The sequence below is a fragment of the Argiope bruennichi genome, chromosome 10 (genome assembly GCF_947563725.1).
Source record: "Argiope bruennichi chromosome 10, qqArgBrue1.1, whole genome shotgun sequence".
Taxonomy (NCBI): Eukaryota; Metazoa; Arthropoda; class Arachnida; order Araneae; family Araneidae; genus Argiope; species Argiope bruennichi.
The window spans coordinates 52,663,752-52,681,421 of record NC_079160.1 but is presented as its reverse complement, the minus strand read 5'-3'; the positions used below and the strand labels follow the sequence as shown (position 1 = coordinate 52,681,421).

Sequence of the window (17,670 nt, the reverse complement as noted above, 5' to 3'; positions counted from 1 at the left end):
GATGTTGCCACAAAAACGGCTCATTCAAATGAAGAAGCCTTTGTTCCATTTCAAGACTTAGATCAAATTTTAAAGCAATGTTTGCTTCGTATATGGCAGCGTACTTGGGACTCGCAACTTGATAAAAAATTGCATTCCATCGAACCATTTATTTCTGGTTTTAAGAATGACTCTCTCAGTCGTAGAATGAGTGTCGTGTTAGCAAGGCTTCGCATAGGTCATACTTATTTTACTCACAAGCATTTACTTCATTCAGATACAGCTCCAATTTCTGCAAAATGTAGTACTATAATTTCAGTTCGGCATATCATTTGTGGATGCTCTAAATACCGCTTTCTAAGAACAAAATATTTCGGCAGAAATTATGCAAATTTGAAAGATATAATTAGCGAACCCTACCATATTAATGTATTTTCATTTTTACTTCACATCAATTTCATGCAAAATATCTAATTACTATTTTCACTTTGGTATTTTAACTTTGCATCCCCTTACTGTAATGAATAAATTTTTTTTGTATTTTAAATTAACACGAGTTTGGCACAGCTTGGCCAGTATTGGCCATTGCGACATAAAAAAAACAATTAAACCAAACCAAATGTTCACGAGTTGGTAAACCATCCGCTTTATTTGTTCTTGCGCCTGATTACAAAACAAACATTGTTGTATATCAGAAGGTGAATGGCTCAAGAGAATAAACCAGAATGTATATATAGATTGAATAAAGAAAATGTCTTTCTGACAAGCCACTGTATACTTATTTTTGTAATTCTATTGAATTTTTTTCCTTATATTATTATAACAAGTCAAATATGATTAAAATCGGAACAGTCGTTCTTGAGTTATAATGGTGTAACTAAATTGTTCATTAATTGTTAGGCGGTACGAAGTTAGCTGGGTCATCTAATATATATAGAGAAAGAGATAGATTTCGGAAAAAAATTATGAAAATAAAATTATTTGAAATTTTATTGAAACAGCAAATGTTTTAAATTTTATAGTGATGTAAATATGATTTTGTGACATCATATGTTCCAAAGTAATTGAGAAAAAATGTAAAAATATGAAGATTTTAAATAAAAACTTTCTCAAAATTTTGCAAAGTTTTTTCTTATTGAAACTTATTAGGAAAAAGCTATTATATGCTGAATATGTTATACCTATTGGTTACCTATTCATAAAGATTTGGTAAATAGCAATTTGCTTGAAAGGAAAATTTGGACGATCAAATGTGCCAATCAATAAATATCACAGATTTATAAGTAGTTGTATTTCCCAAATCTTTATAAATAGATAACTAATTAATTAGCTAGAAAATAAAATTTGAGAATTTCTTACCTGCATGGGGTTGGCAGTTCGCAGAAATTTTTTCTTTCCAGATTTCTGAGAGTGATTGTTGATGTAGGAGAATACTTCCCACGGTATTAATGGAATCTCGTTTGTGAATTCACTCATTTTCACCGAACGATTGAGAGTGTTCCAGAACGATCTCAGCTCTTCGCACGTCGGTTCGTCTGATTCAATCCATCCGTGCAGGGATCCGTCCAGGAATCGAAAGAGACTGCCTGTCTGGATTACGCAGAACATCAAAAGCCATGAACCACGCATAGCAGATGTTGATGAATTTAAATTTCTATAAAAGAAAAGAAAGACAAACATAAATAATCTATATATTTAAAATAAATGAGAAAACCCAAAGAACTAGTCTCTTAGCTTCACCCAATAGTTCGATTTCACCAATTTTTGCTTTATATGAAAACTTATAATATTGCTTCCCTGCGCATTTCATTTCTTGATAAGAAAGAGGGTTGTATATATTGCTCTAACGGATGATGAATGAATGTCCTGACTACAAACTTGGCAACTACTCATTTGTCGACAAATGAACCCAGAAAATTCGAAAATCTCGTGATTCGATTAGGACTCGAGCTCCTGCTTTTGTGCAAGAACATTCGATGTCACCAATCAGAATGTCACATGAATTTAAAAAGCAGAATTGTGCAGATGAGAGGAGTCAATAGCGAATAGTAGTGTAGTCAAGTTGAGTTTAAGCGAGTAGTTGAGCGAAGTGTCTAGTGAATTCTCTTTGAGCACTTTGAAGTATTGAAATTGTTTAATAATGATTTTCTGCTGATATGCTGCTGTTATTGCTGCTGTGCACGCTTGATATGCTGCTGTACACCGCTTCTCTTGTGTACGCTTACACTGTGTAATGCTACTATGCAATTGTATAGAATGAAGAAATTATATTTGATATTGGATTTCATCGCATATACACATGACCGATTTCGAATTATTTTTTCGCAACAATATTTAGATGCTCCAACGATTTTCCATTTTTATGAGAAATCTCAAAAATACAACTTCACTATGCATTCTTTATGTTGGTGGAAAAAACAACAACGTTATAGAATCTCTTAGATGCTCAGTTTCACCTATTGTGATTTCATTTGAAAGCTCATGATGTTTAGATAATTCTCAACAATTTCCTGTCCCCTTCCGCTTTTTATTTTCAGATATTCTCGATTTCGCTAATTTTATTCCTTACTTAATTTCGCCACCTTGCTTGCATAGCTAACCAATCAGAATGCTTATGTTTCTTACGCTTATGAAAGAAAAATCAGGCATTTATATTAAGAAAAGAAAATAGCTTTATCGAATTGTTCTTGCACACCGCCTAAATAAATCTATAAGAAAAATTCATATTATATTAATTTATGGTAATTTACACTAGTAAAATGGATAATAATATTTTTTCTGTGGATTTTTTAGTTGTATGACTTAAATTTCAGTGTCGTAAAGAAAATAAATAAAATTATGTTGAATTACAAACTCTCGAAAATGATCTACAGTAAACTTTTTATATACCCTACATTAAAGGTGTTATAACCTCTTCCACACAAAAAATATGGATCTTGAGTAAGACAGCGAATGCCTTACATGACATTGGCAAACAATAGTTGAACAATGAATTATTGATTTTTAGCTTGAATCTAGGATTTTTACTCAACCAATCATGTGATCTTTGGGATTAATCGCCAAATACACAAGTAACTGAAAACTGAATTTTTATTTTGCGTACTTATTTTTTCCGAGTGATTGAAACCAAAAGTTGACATAGAACTACAATTTTTGACATAAAATCACATATTAAAATTTCATTTATTTAAGGCCCTAGACCCCCGGGGGACACCTCGAAATGATGATGAGATGCTTCCGGCATGGTGGTTGGATCTCGCCACCCTGGAGGGTATACTAATAGGTGGGGGATCTGACTCCTCCCATCGATGATGGGACGTACTTCCTTCGGGGAGAGTTGTACTGTGGCCGGTGGCGGTCCTTAGGACCCAACCACAGTTCCCGCCAATGTTGCTGTTGCGGCGGTCAGGTCATTGAGTTTTTATGGTTTAAATCCGTGTGCCTTCGTGGAGGGTCGGAGAGTTAGATGGCTGACTTATTTAAGGCCCTGAGGTTTTGACAACTGCGTTTGCATTTGCATGCATATGCGGAAGTTCCGATCAAGACGCGGTCAACTGTCCTGACAGATTTGGTCAAAACTGGATATCTGGTTTCCTATGCCAAAGGCAGTTAGTAAAAAAGTAGTTAAGAGAGAATAATTTTGCATATTGTTGTTTTTATTATCCCTACTTGCATCAGATATGAGGAAAGAAAACTTTCCTCATATCAAGTTTTGAGAAATTTTTTTTGGTATTTAAATTAACAAAATTCTTGAATATTTTTTGATGCATCTTATGAATAAATAGTTAAGTTATCAAAAAAGTAGTTATAATTAAGGAATCACAAATTCATTTAAAAATATAAATATATTTCCAAAAATTACTATAACTCACCCCAGTTTCCGTGATAGAACAGAATTATAAAGTTTTTCCATTATGTTTTGTGTCGACTTTATTATTTCTCATTCATTCCCCTTTCCTATTAGAACTAGACCCAATTTACAATCTTGAAATTTACTCCAAGTAATAGCCATATATTATAATACGAATGTTTGTCTTGCAAAAATAAACACAATATTAATCAAAGCAATGAATTACTCATGGAATTCTATAGAATCTCTTTTCCGTGTGTACTTCTAATCTCGTGAAATAGATTTCCATTATTATTTTCCTTATTTGATTCAGTCGCTTTAATTCCATGGCTTAGAAAAGATTAATTTTTTTTCAATTATTTGTAATAAATTGGATTTGTTCTCCAGTTTAACCTGAATTCAACTATTTCTAACAATCAATCCGATATCTCAAGCCTGATTTTATTTGTATGTAACAAAATATTTCCCTTGTTTCAAGAGTTCCTCTTTTTTCTTAAACTTCCATCTTCTAGATATTGCGCGTTTTAAGAACAAATAATTTTATTTTTGACGTCTTGTCTTCCAGGTAAATGCTTGTGAATCTTTTGTTTTTAGGATTAGAAAGTACGGAGTTGTTAGAATTTGTTTGGAGAGCTGCTTTATTCTTTCTTTTAAAAAGGAGAAGAGTAGTTATTATAAAATGTGAAACTAATTTTGATACAGAGCATTCCTAGTTCAATAAGACGGATATGGAATTCTAATAATCATCAGAGTATTACCAACTATTTTGAAGATGTTTGTATCGATATTCCAATGAAATTTTGAAATCCTAAAAGGCACATAGGTTGGTTAAATATTATTAATATTATCTTTATGAATGATTATCTAAATCAACATTTGGAGAATAGAAAAAAATTGCTTCAACTCTTCTTTTTAATCTTATTACTTACTTTTATTTAATTTGAAATGCTTTATGCTGGTTGATGAAATTTTGTAATTGATTTTTTTCGCTCGCTTTTTCACTGAGCTACAATTCTCAAAATTTATACTTGTCTTTTTCCGATGATAATACACTACTTCAAAATTTTCAGAATATAATTATCAATCAGTCAAACATTTAATTTGTAAAAAACAGATTTTTAAGATTCTATATTATTTAGAAAAATGAATAACATATTAAATCTTACGAAGTAGAAAATTTAAACCTAAAAAAAATCTGTTTTTTAATACACTACTTTTAAAAGGAGTTTTTATTAAATATATATATATTTGTCTTTTAGCTCAAAACACATGGAAGCTAAATTTTAATTTTCTGATACTTCAGAAAGGCAGGTGACTCATGTCTTAAAATTGCTACTATATTTTTATGCACTTATTAACATTTATGCTTATCTAAACTGATAATAATAAACTAATGTTTCTAATCAACGCTACTTGGCTATCTTAAACATCAAACAGAACTAAATTTTTAAGATAAAGATTTTTATGCCAAATCTTATCCATTTTTGTTAAGAAAAAATTATTTAAAAAGATTTTTAATTCGCATCATTTCATATGAAAAATTATAATTTGTTTTTGTCCCTTATAAATATCAATATTTGAGAGAAATTTCATATTAATAAGATACACGTTGTTTGAAAAGAAATTTTAAGGAAATTAGCCAATTGATATTTTAAATTTAATGGTTGCTTGTTAAAGTAACATGAAAGATGGTGTCAACGAAAATAACAGTGAAACAACTTTACTTTCTATTATACAAACTACTGTAACAGTAAAAAAATTCGAATTCGTGGTTTTGACGATTTTTTGTGTTTTAGATCTTCTTGAACTAAATAAATAAAAAAGTAGACATATTTTTGATATTTTTGTCTGTCTCTCTTGGTACAAGATAATTCAAAAACTCTTTAAACTAGATGGAAGAAATTTGGTATGTAGACTTAACACCAAATTTGTAGATTTCTATCAAATTTTGAACTAGCTGTATTCACACGAACTCTGCCTGTTCAAGTAATGTAGATAAAGAATAGATAAAACTTGCAACAAAGGTTCTGTATCTAAAATTTAGTTTTTTTTTTTTCAACTTTGAAACCATATCCGTCAAAGTGTTGACCGTTTATTGGTCTGCACTTTTGCATGCATGGGAACGCAATGAAATTCTACATGTGAACTTGTGACTACAAATTTCTGTGTCATATTTTGATTATAATCAGCCTGAATAAAGGCATTCAAAACGCATATTCTCACGATAGATTCAGCAAAAACGTTAGACTCACGCCAAAGATCTATATTTCGTAACTATTGTTCGCTAATGTAATACAAAATATTCAAGACCTTCTCCGTGGTCCACAATTTTAACTGTTAGAAGGGAGAGAAGACTTTTATAGAAGAGCAGGAGAGAAAATTTCAGTGAGACCACTCCCGCTGCTTTTGACTTCCACTGATATTATGTGCACACAGATATTAGTTTGGTTTGGTTTAGTTACATTAACGTCCCGTTTAAAGCAACACTAGGCTATTTTGGGACGGACCTCGTAATTTTGAACCGCGGTCAGATGACGAAGATGACACTTGAGCTGGCACCCCCCTCTCCACACCACACCATACCATACCAGCGGGAGGAGGTTTGGTCATGACGGATTTAATGTACAACAGACCTCCTTACACGACGGTTCTTCGGTGGATTCGGGTCACGAACCTGAAACCCTCCGGTTCCGAAGCCGAGACCTTACCACCAGGCCACCGCGGCCCCATGTGCACACAGAGATGTAATCACATTAGATAGTTTCCTTTTAGGAATGTTATTCATTATAATGGGACAATGGTTATACTGCAAGGAGTGTGAAAATCTCGGCAGAGTTTATAGATGAGCCATTCAATTCAAAAAAGAGAAAATAGTAGCTGTGTGTATGTGGTAATTTTTCTTTCTTCGATATTTTTTTACAATTGACGATAAAAAAATAATTCAAATCGGGCGAATCCTCGTCTTAGTATAAAAGTTCTTTTTGTATTGAAAAATTAGCTACATTTGTTCAGAAATTAGGAACAGAAAAATGACTTTCAACCCCTAACTTCAACTCCTTTCTAATCAAAGCTTAGGATCCTTTTGTTGGAAAGCTACTGTTCAATGCATGCTTCTCCTATTTCTTTCATTTTTATAACTTTAACTCTTAGGAATTTAGATGAGGAATTAGTGTAGGGTATGAGGGGAAATTCTCCTTTCAATATATTTCTAGATGAAAGGAGTCCATTTTCATCTTTACATAATTTTTGTGACCGCATTCATTTGCATGCTGTTTATTTGTATCAAGTTATCGTAACTCGTGACTGTTAAGTTAGGGGGCTTGAGAAAATTAGAGATAATCATGTGCACATTGATCAGGATAAAGGCAAAATCTATTATAATAAGACATCTTAAATGTGTATCACAATTCGAAATTTAAAAATTACATATTTAGGAGACTTTCAATATCAAATAATGCATAAAAGATTCAATTGAATGATGCTCTATCGTAATTCCGAAAATCCCTTTTTGGAAATATATCGGCAATTTGTCATTTTGGCCTTATTTACAAGGTGGATCAAAAACACGTGTGACTAGATTTATTATATCCGACTTATAATCCGTAACTAGAAATATACATCTGTATTAAATGTTGGACCTAATACATGAATTTGAAGATATATATGTATATATTTAATCGATGTTCTTTATACAACTATGAAACAAAAATATCAAAAACGTTGCATATAATTTTACAAAGTTCTGTTATTTACAAAGATGCTTTTTACATTCAGGCTGCCATTAGTGTTCAATAAATAATTACCTTTAATTAATTTTTAATTACCTATTTTGCCGCCAACATTCCTGGAAAATACGATGGATACATGTACGTTTAGCGTAATAAGAAATAACATAACTAAATACTGTAATAAAAAAATCGCATATTATTTCTGAGATGCGACTTTTTAAAAAATTGCTGCCTTTGTTGATCATGTATAAACAACTGGTTAAAAATGATGAAACTACTAAATTTATTTTAAACATAATAGAAAAATTATTGTTGTATGTTCTTGTACAGCATAATACTAATCCGAATTCTTGGTCGTATTATATAAAATCATGTTATAATGTGGTTACTATATGTATTTTTCTTTACTATATTAATTACATGCGTGTTCATTATGAATGAAAATAGTATACCCAATTTAGTAACCAATAAAAACAATGTACAATTTAGCGTATTTTTAAATTAAAAGGGATTGAGAATTATAGAAAATAGCACAATAATCAAAGTTGTTTCATTAATACAATGATTAAAAAACAACAACTTAAAACTGTTTTTAAATCGTTTTATCCATAAAATATCTCACCGGTGATACCTAGAATATAACAAATTGGAAAATTAAAGAGACAAATTATCACAAAATCAAAAATGATAATGAAATACCATTTCTGCAATGATAATTTTATTTCTAATATTTCTGGAAGATTTTTTCTTTGCCGTATAAAGTATAAGAATTTTTTCTTTGCCGTATAAAGTATAAAAATTTTCAGGCTTTTTTAAAAGATAAGAATGTTGATGAAAGAAACCAGAATGTCTATGGAAAACATTCTCAATCAATTTTGCTTCGCAAGTTTAAATTGCGAACAAATGAACAGAATTGTTACAAATTCTGTTCACGAAAGGTGACATTGTTTCGATGTTTCAGCAAACTGGACAACACTTCTGAGAAAGTACGGAGAACTTATCAATTGAAAACACATATACAAACTAATAATTAATTAGTTAAGTCATTTTAAACTCTTAAATTTGATTTTTCTAGAAACACCTCAGATTATTTTCTGAGATTATCACTATGCTTTGGCTAAGGATTCTACGTACTGCTATAACTTAGCAGCTTTTGCTCTCCTTTTAAGAAGATTTAGAGAATTTCTATTGGAAATTTGAGCTTCTCTTCCAATTATGGTCCCTTCCACACAAACTCAAAAGATTAAGCTACTGCACGATTATATTAATGGCTTAACTTGTGCCTACGGTAATCGCATTAATTTGTTAAACCAGTCACTTAATATAAAAATTTCGGAATTATATTAGTTTTCGGGGTTTAAAGACTTCAGCGTACTATATTCGTCAAATGTAATGACCAAAATCTTGATTTAAATATCTAAAGTGATGCATGAATTATGTATGGTAATAAAGAGCTTAGTTATGATTAGAATTTTGCTGCTTTAGTATTAAACCACATGTTCTAACTGACAGATATGATCCTTTGAAGCAGGGATCAGCAACACGCGGCTCTTTCAGTGCATAATTGCGTCTCTTTATAGCTTAAGAAATAATAAACGTTAATTTATAAACGAAATTAAACTAAATAAAACCAATACCTCTACTAATAATAAAGATGAATATGTGTTGATGATGTGTTGGTGCTCTTTGGACCAGGTTATTTGACTTACAGCTATCTTTGACTCATGCGTACTTTGGAAGGTGAATGCGCCCATCAGAGAGGGGTTTTTCAAATTTTAATTAATTAATAACTATGCTGAATTTTCCAGTTTTTCCATGATAACATTTGAAAATATTATCACAAAAAATAAAGCTTTACGCCATTTTAAAATTTAAAAATTGTTTTTAATAATTTAATGACAGCGGTCCTGATTTTTTACTGAATTCTAGCAATTTTTGAAAAAAAAATATTTTCAGCTAATTACCAAAAATGGATTACATTGTTATCCTGAAGTTCAAATCATTTTCATTGTTTCATCAGCTATATGATAACGGGATTTTTTTTCCATTGTTGAAACTCGAAGACGGTGGAATTTGTTTAATATCTGCATAGTTTACCAGACAAATAACTAAATGACGTTACAGCCCTGCGAAAGATAAAAGATAGAGGAACCGCACATTAATTTAGTTAGAAGGAACTAATAATTGATCTAGCATCTTTGCATCTGGTTTCTGAGGAATTCAACATCAGTAGATTTAGAGCATGAAAACAAAAATACAATTTAAATTATTTTATGAAAATAATTGCAAATATTGATAAATAAAAAAATTATCGCTGATGAAAACCTTAAATGGGATTATAATATCAAAGATTTTTTCCAGTATCTCAATCAGCTGTTTCGTGGATATTTAACCATTATTTTAATCTAAGAATTATTCGACTACTAAATACAATATGACAAGAATCCAAGATGATTTTTTAAAATTTTCTAATATTAAATAGTCGATCTTGTTTAGTATTTATAAAAAACAGAATTCATTGTTTGTTAAATTTTATACTTGTACTTGCACAAAAATCACATTCAGAATTGTTTAGCTGAATATAATGATACAACTGGTAGCTTTTCCCAGGTATTATTGTAAATTGTCTTTGTCCTAAGGCAACATAATATGTAATTCAACATGAGCAAACACAACGGAATGATCCCATCATAACTCTCATGAACCACATAACATCCCTCTAATGACTCAGTCACACCCAGCGGGGAAAGATATCGACCATTCCGAGAAACACTGGATTAAATTATGATTGACTTATAATATATATTATGTACTTGTGATGACATGTTCCCGTCATTCAATGGTACTGGTCTCATTTCTCTTTTCCCTCTAAAGCGAGAATAAGATAAAGTCCTCTTATATCTTTAACCATGCATCTTTTAATTAATGCTTGCGTAGCTGTCACTCTTAAAAATGGATTGTTTATCGTACTCTTATAATGGACTCGTTTATCGTATAAGTTTGTTTAAAGGTGCACAAACGTTTTGCAAAACTTTTTGCGTTAGTAAAGAATGGGAAGAAAAAAGGAGTGGAAACTGGTTAAAATAATAATAGCGCTTGATCGAAATGGCAAAAAAATATATTCTAATGCTTTAACAAATATTTTGTAATTTTCGATTCGGCGTTAATAAAAATAACATATTACCAGTATATTTAATTACAGGATTTAATATGCAGTATAAGGTTTAGTTTAGTTATATCAACGCCACGTTCTTAAAACAACACCAGGTCTGTTTTGAAACGAACCTCTTAATTTTGGACCCCCATCAGATGACGGGAAAGACACCTGAGTTGACAACCCCCTCTCCAATTCTTCCACGCCAAACTAGCGGGAGGACGTTTGGCCCCGACGGATTTAACGGGCACCAGACCCGTTTACACGACGGTTCTTCGGTGGAATCGGGTCTCGAATCTGCAGCCCACAGAGACCTTATCACCACGCCACCGCGGCCCTGCAGTATAAGGACACAACGAGTTTAGTTTTTGTGTGTTTTCAATGCATTTCGAAATAAATAAATAATGGATTCTTTGAAAATTAAATTTCTAATTATAAACAAGAAAAAAAAAATGGCAAATCGAACTTGTGAAGTTGGAACTGAAGAAGCCTCATAGATGTGTGGGCTTATTTTAATACATGCATTTATAAGATTTCCTTAATTGAATTGGAAATAGATATTAATAACAAGATTTTACAAAAAATACATATTTTTATGTATAGGATAAAATACTTTTAATAGAAATTCAATAATTAATTTCTTAAATCCACTCCATCTGTATTTGGTGTTTTTATATATTTTTTTTTCTATTAAAAAGAATTGCTGGTATTTCTTAATTCAGCACTTCGTTTGCAGTAGTAAATTAATGATGGAGAGAGAGAGAGAGATGAGACTGCCAGTAGGCAGCGCATGCGTAGAAAGGTTGAAAAATACCGTTCGGTCGATGGCAAGTTATTGTCCCGACAGAAAAACAACATGCCTCTGTACTGATTTTTTTTTTTTTTTTTTTTTTTACCGCACATGCTTTTGTAGAATTTGGTGGGTTTTTTTGGCGTTAAAAATTGATCATTCACTTCAAAATTAATAGATTAATCATAGATTAATTTCAACATTTTTTGCTCTTTGTTCTTTCTAATGCAAGATTGTGGGTGTTTTTTTTTTCATTTTATTTGCCATTTCTTTTCTATAGTTTTCCTAATTTAGGTATGTTGACCTTTTTTATTTTATTTTACCATGTTTCTTTGTGTAAATATCCATCATTTTAATATGATACACAATAAAAAAATGAGAAATTCAAGGACGCCAAAAAGACAATTTATAGCCAAGCATGGAATGCCTGAATCTATCTTATGAAATTGTGCAAACATAAATCAGTCCCCTTTTGCGCATTCGCTGCCTACTAGCCGTCTTATAATTGACAGAGTGTAAACCAGGCATTATTTCTTGCTTTCTTTCAGATTCAGCTACGGTTGAAGAAGTTCATGATTATTGGCATAGTAAAGCTTTTTCTTTAATTTAATTCACTATTGTTTTTGAAAAAAAATACTAACAATTTATCTAGCACTTGGATTCCTCTTTCGTAGTTATTTTGTCTCTCAAAATATATCTTTTTTATAAGCATATACAAAACTTTGTGATTTTTTTTTTTTTTGTATTTTTTAAAAACCATTTACCACTTTTATTATTTTTTCCCGCCTCTATTCTTAAAAAATTTAACATTGTATCATTCCTAAAGAATAAAAATAATGAGAAGAAATAAACCGAAAAGAAGCTCTAGTACTCGATTATAAGCAGAATACATGTTTAATGCTGATATTATTACTAAATATTTCTTATTGCTGATACTAATAAATTATTAGCCGCTTTCTTCAACCAGCTATTTCCCGATCATTTTAATAGCAATAATTCCTTAGCGTCAACCAACTTCAATGAATTATATTTTATCGTGTCAAATACTCGTTTAACCAGCACAATTCAGGTTTGGTTTAGTTACATTGACGTCCCGTTTTAAAGCAGCACTAGGGCTATTTTCGGCCGGACCTCGTAATTTTGAACCGCGGGTCAAATTTACTGAACTGGCACCCCTCTATCCACATCACACCACACCAGCGTTTGGCCCGGACGGATTTAGCGAGTACCAGATCTGCTTACACGACGGTTTTTCGGTGGAATTGTGCCTCGAATCTGAAATCTTCCGGTTCCGTAGCCGAGACCTTACCACCAGGCCACCGCGGCATAATTCGTCCCCGAATTATACTAGTAAGCGAGATCCAATATATTTTCATTCGATGCAATAAAATGTGATTCATAATATTATTAATTCGCTTATGATATTAATAATATCAATTAAATACTATCAAGATGACATTAGTAAATTAATATTATTAATAGCGTAGACGAACAGCTGGTTATGTTATATAGACGTTGAATACTTTTCTTCTTTAACCCTTTATTTACCGACGGTACTTTAAAGTACTATTTAAATCCGGCTGATATCTTCACAAAATGACTATTTCTTCTAAAAGTATATAAATAAAATAATACGACGAACCTTTTTACAATAGAAAGCAGTAGATATTATCTAAAAAATAACACTAAAAATCTTTTATTATTAATTTAATTAATTAAATTATTTTAATTTATTAAGAAAAAAAAAATTTTTTTTTTTCTTTCTAGGTTTATTGTGCCAAAATTTAACTGATGGTTCAAAAATAAATTCGAAAAATTGATTGTAAAATAATTCGGTAAATAAAGAACCAAAAAGAAACTTGGTGTGCTAGGTTAGTTGAATCACTGGAAAGATCGTTTTACGATGAGCCCTGTGGGTGCTGATCGGGTGCCATATCAGTGATCTCAGAGCTTGGCGACAAATTTGGCGACTTTGGCGCTAGATATTAAAATAGATATTACTGGAATCGTCGAGAATTTTAGCGATCCATCCAATAGGAACCAAGATACGCCTGATTGGTCCCGAACCTTCTCGGTCCGCCTACCGTGAACTATAAAAGACGGCAGTTTCAAACTGCAATGAATCGCAGACGGAGTCGCAGACAAGTAACGAGTCTTCAAGCGGATTACAAAGCAATGGTGGAATAGTCCAGCGTTGTGTGGAGCTCAAACGATTGTTGAACTGAGCTGTGTGCCGAGTCCTGGTGTCTATTATGGAAGCAGCACCGTGTCGTGTGTGGAGTAACCAGTCGTGTAGTAGTGAGTCGGAAGTTGGATACAGCTAAAGCGAGGAAACAATGGAGAATTTCAGCAGTTCGGAGAGACCATAGAGTGAAGCTCTGAAGAGTCCCTCTCCTGCTGAATTCTGTCTGGCCGCTTTGTGTGCTGTGATCGTTATTACTACCGAATTACTACTTGTGGTCTGTTGTAGTGTGCTGCTGTGTGTTCGTCTCGGCCGTACATAGTTGCCGTCTTTATTAGTGTTCGTGTTAAATAAACGTCGTTGTTGTTTTCTATTGAGGTCTGCTGATTGTTTTCACATCATACACCCACTTCAAATGAACCCGGTGACTTTACGGACTTACTAGTAGTGGATTTGAAGTGAAGTAATCGGAAACAATATTTATATTAACAAATTTTATTTTTCATAAAGTTGGTAGATTGTATTTAATTTATATTCTAACTTCTATAAAATAAATGAAATACTATATATCGAGTGAGAAGCAGCTATTAATCTAATGAATTGACTTAAAAAGATACGAAATAACTCGAAGTGAAAGATTTAAGAGCGCAATGAGTTGAGTTATCTCTAATTAGAGCGTCTAGAATTTGAGATAATGAGTTTAAAATTGCATGATTTAATCAACTTGAAATCACCGGGACTCGTGAGTTAACGTAGGAGAGCATAAGTTTGAGAGGAAAAGGTATTTCAAAGAAAAAATACTAAATGATAGGGTTTGGAGTATAACAAAGGGAATGCATTATAAATCTAAATGACTTATTTGAATCAATCACCTTTTTAAATTTTTAATTTATTGAATATTAATTTGCAAGAGCAATTATTATTAATCAAATTCAAAAAATAAAGTTTTCAGCAGATAAAAAGGGATTAACTTTTTGTTAATGAACTAAATTGTTACCGGGAAATAAATCGACAGAAGGTACGAATTTTTATTTTTTTTTCAGAACAAAATGTAATTTTTATGTTTTTCATTACCTAATTACACATTTTTATATATTTTTGTAATGGAATTTTATATTTTTTAAATCTATAATTGACGGTTTCAAGTGAGAATTTAGAATAATATTCGCTTCTTGAAATTTTTTAAAAACATTTTCTTTTTAATGAAATAATGAAGCGAATTTTTTAAGCGAAATAATGAAATGCTTCATATTTATTTAAAACATTTCTGTTAAAAATCTGAAACAATTATGTTAAATGTATTTTAATTTCCTTGTTAAAAATTAATATTTTATAATTTTTATTATTTGCAAATTTTGGAATGGGAGCAGATTTTTTCTGGCTGAATATTTCCTTGCAAAAATATTTCTGTCTGGAAAGAGGATACGACCTGACAAAGTTTAAATATAGTTTTATATAGCATCCGATGCGTCAAAATATTTAATTATCGATATAAATAAGAAAAACTGAATGCGACTAGGCAATCGGGGAAATATTATTTTTAGAATTTCCAATTCTCTTTTGCAATTTAAATATGAATAGTTTCTTTTTGCAATAAAAAATGAGATGATTAATATTTGAAAAATAAAGTTTTAAAGTTGTCTACCATCTTTTATAAAATCAGATGCAATTCAAAATGCGGATTAATGATTTATATTAATAGTTTCAATAAAACTTAGTCTAGTATCTATAGCTCAATCTATAAGTCTAGAAATCATGATTAAAGCGATTGGAATATCTGAGATAATTTCCATTGTCTAAAGCGACCTTGGATTATCTAGGAAATACCTGAAGTCTGTCTTAGTCTACTCTATGGCCTTTGTTTATTCCTGACTGATTACAAATCTAGGATTCGATCAGTTTTACTCTATTACTCCCCTATTTGGAGATAAGTAACCACCTGAAGATTAAAGGTGTTGCAAGTGTTTCCAAAACCGCAGTAAATGCGAATTGTAAATGTAAAATCTTGCATAATGATCTTAACATTCAGTTATTTTACCCATTCAAATACACTTAGGCCAAAACTTTTTTTAAAGTTTTCCTCATATTTGTAATAAGCCTCTTCAATATATTTTCTATTTATAATCTTATTTTCTCAAGCTTCCATAAACGATTTTAATGACAATTATTTAATAATTTTACATTGATGCAGATATTTCGTTCTTTTAAATGAGTTTCAAATCCTTGTAATTTTTTTTATACTTTTAAAATTATTTCTGAGGTATTCAAAGCATGCTACATTATGCGAGTCCTAGTTATTGATGTGGACTCCTTAGTATTATCAATTGTCCATCAACTTATACCAACTTAAAAATGCTTTCTTTTTGGTATTGTGGTTCGGGTCTTTTTTTACTTTCTCGTATACGTAGTGCAGAGAAAGCTTAATAATCGACGAAACGTTTGAGCGCGAAATTTTGACGAATCTCCATGTTTTAGATCTCCCTGAGTTCGAAAATCCTAATTTTGAAAAAATGTCTGTCCGTCTGTTTGTCAATGATAAAGATAACTCAAAAATGCTTTGATCTAGAAGGATTAAATTTGATATACGGTCTTTAGACAGAATTTCTAGATTTCTATTCTTCAATATATTCGAATTTTGAGCAAAATCCGTTCAGAGGATGTCTATCTGTCTGCCTGTTCGAGAAAAAGCTAACATGATAACTACAAAAGGAAGACATCTAGAGCAACATAGCGAACTTGGTACATAGATTTAACATCTATAGTATAGGCATATGCATATCTTAAGCCAATTCCAACAAAGAGTTTACCTGTTGGTTTATAGTTTTAGAAACATTTAAATGCGATAACTTAAATTTATAAAAGTTGGTATGTGATTTTATGGCTACGAGTGTTGCTGTGTGTAAAATTTTTGTTTTAATCGGTGGAGAAAAATTTGCCTAAAACACAAATTCGATATTCGGATACTATTGACTGCACGCCAGGAATTAATCGCCAATTAACTTGCCAAGGAAGATATGATAGGTTTCACGCCAAAGATTTCGTAATTATGTACGCCAATACTATTCAAGGCGTTCTCTGGAATAACATCTTTATTACAGAGTATGCGAAAAGGTTTTGGAGGAAATCATTCCAGCTGGATTTTCCACTAATTTAAAATCTTCTTTTTGATAGTTTTCTTACGAGAAAAACTTTCGTAAACTTTCCCTTTCAACCAAATCTCTCTTTATTAGGATTTGCTTTTCAGATATATAAAAAAATTCTTTCTCTTTTTTACATAAAATTCTAAATTTTACGTAAAAATTCTTTTTACGTAAAATTTAGATCCATGCTTAAATTAATTTAGCTCCAATATATGAGAGTATGTTGCTTTCCTAGAAAATTTTCAGAAAAAAAATGGACGCATTTGTGTTTCAATTATTCGAAAAAGTATAGCAGATGACCCAACCGTAATGTAACGAAAAATCATTGCTAAAGTTGGCAACTTTTTTCCAGAGTCAACTTTTGAACATTGATGTTTACGAGTACTGTCTAAGAATGAAACTCATCTATTCACGCCATGGTATGGCTTAACTCACTAGGCCATTTGCATGTTGGAATATATAGTTGATTAAGGACTACATTTATGAGCGTATTTTATTTATTTATTCATTGAAAAAAGAAATAAAAAATAATACTAAAGGTTTAAAAAAAACTTGATAATAGTTGCAGGTCAGATTAATATTTTTAAATTTCAAAATGCATGAATACAATTTGCAGGACACAAAAATTGTTAGAAAACGCACAATGTTGAACCTAGAAGTATCAAATATGGAACGTAGTTAGTTACTTAGGTGTATGATGCTCACTTAGAAAGAGTTTATCAAACTTTTAATTAAAAAATTTTAAAACATTTTTTTCGGAACGTTTTTTGAACAAAAAGCATTTTGCACAACTTTAAAATTCTAAATATAAATAAATCATTTAGTAACAACTATCTTATTTTAATAG

General features: G+C 31.1%; 1 protein-coding gene across 1 annotated transcript in view; it reads right to left on the bottom strand.

Moving 5' to 3' along the window:
• Window positions 1-17,670, bottom strand: part of LOC129988892 (uncharacterized) — a 77,077-nt gene that overhangs the window by 37,719 nt on the left and 21,688 nt on the right. The window contains exon 2 of the mRNA XM_056097176.1: window positions 1,339-1,633. Coding sequence (XP_055953151.1) covers window positions 1,339-1,608 — 270 coding nt within the window. The 5' untranslated portion in view covers window positions 1,609-1,633. The remainder of the gene's footprint in view (window positions 1-1,338; window positions 1,634-17,670) is intronic.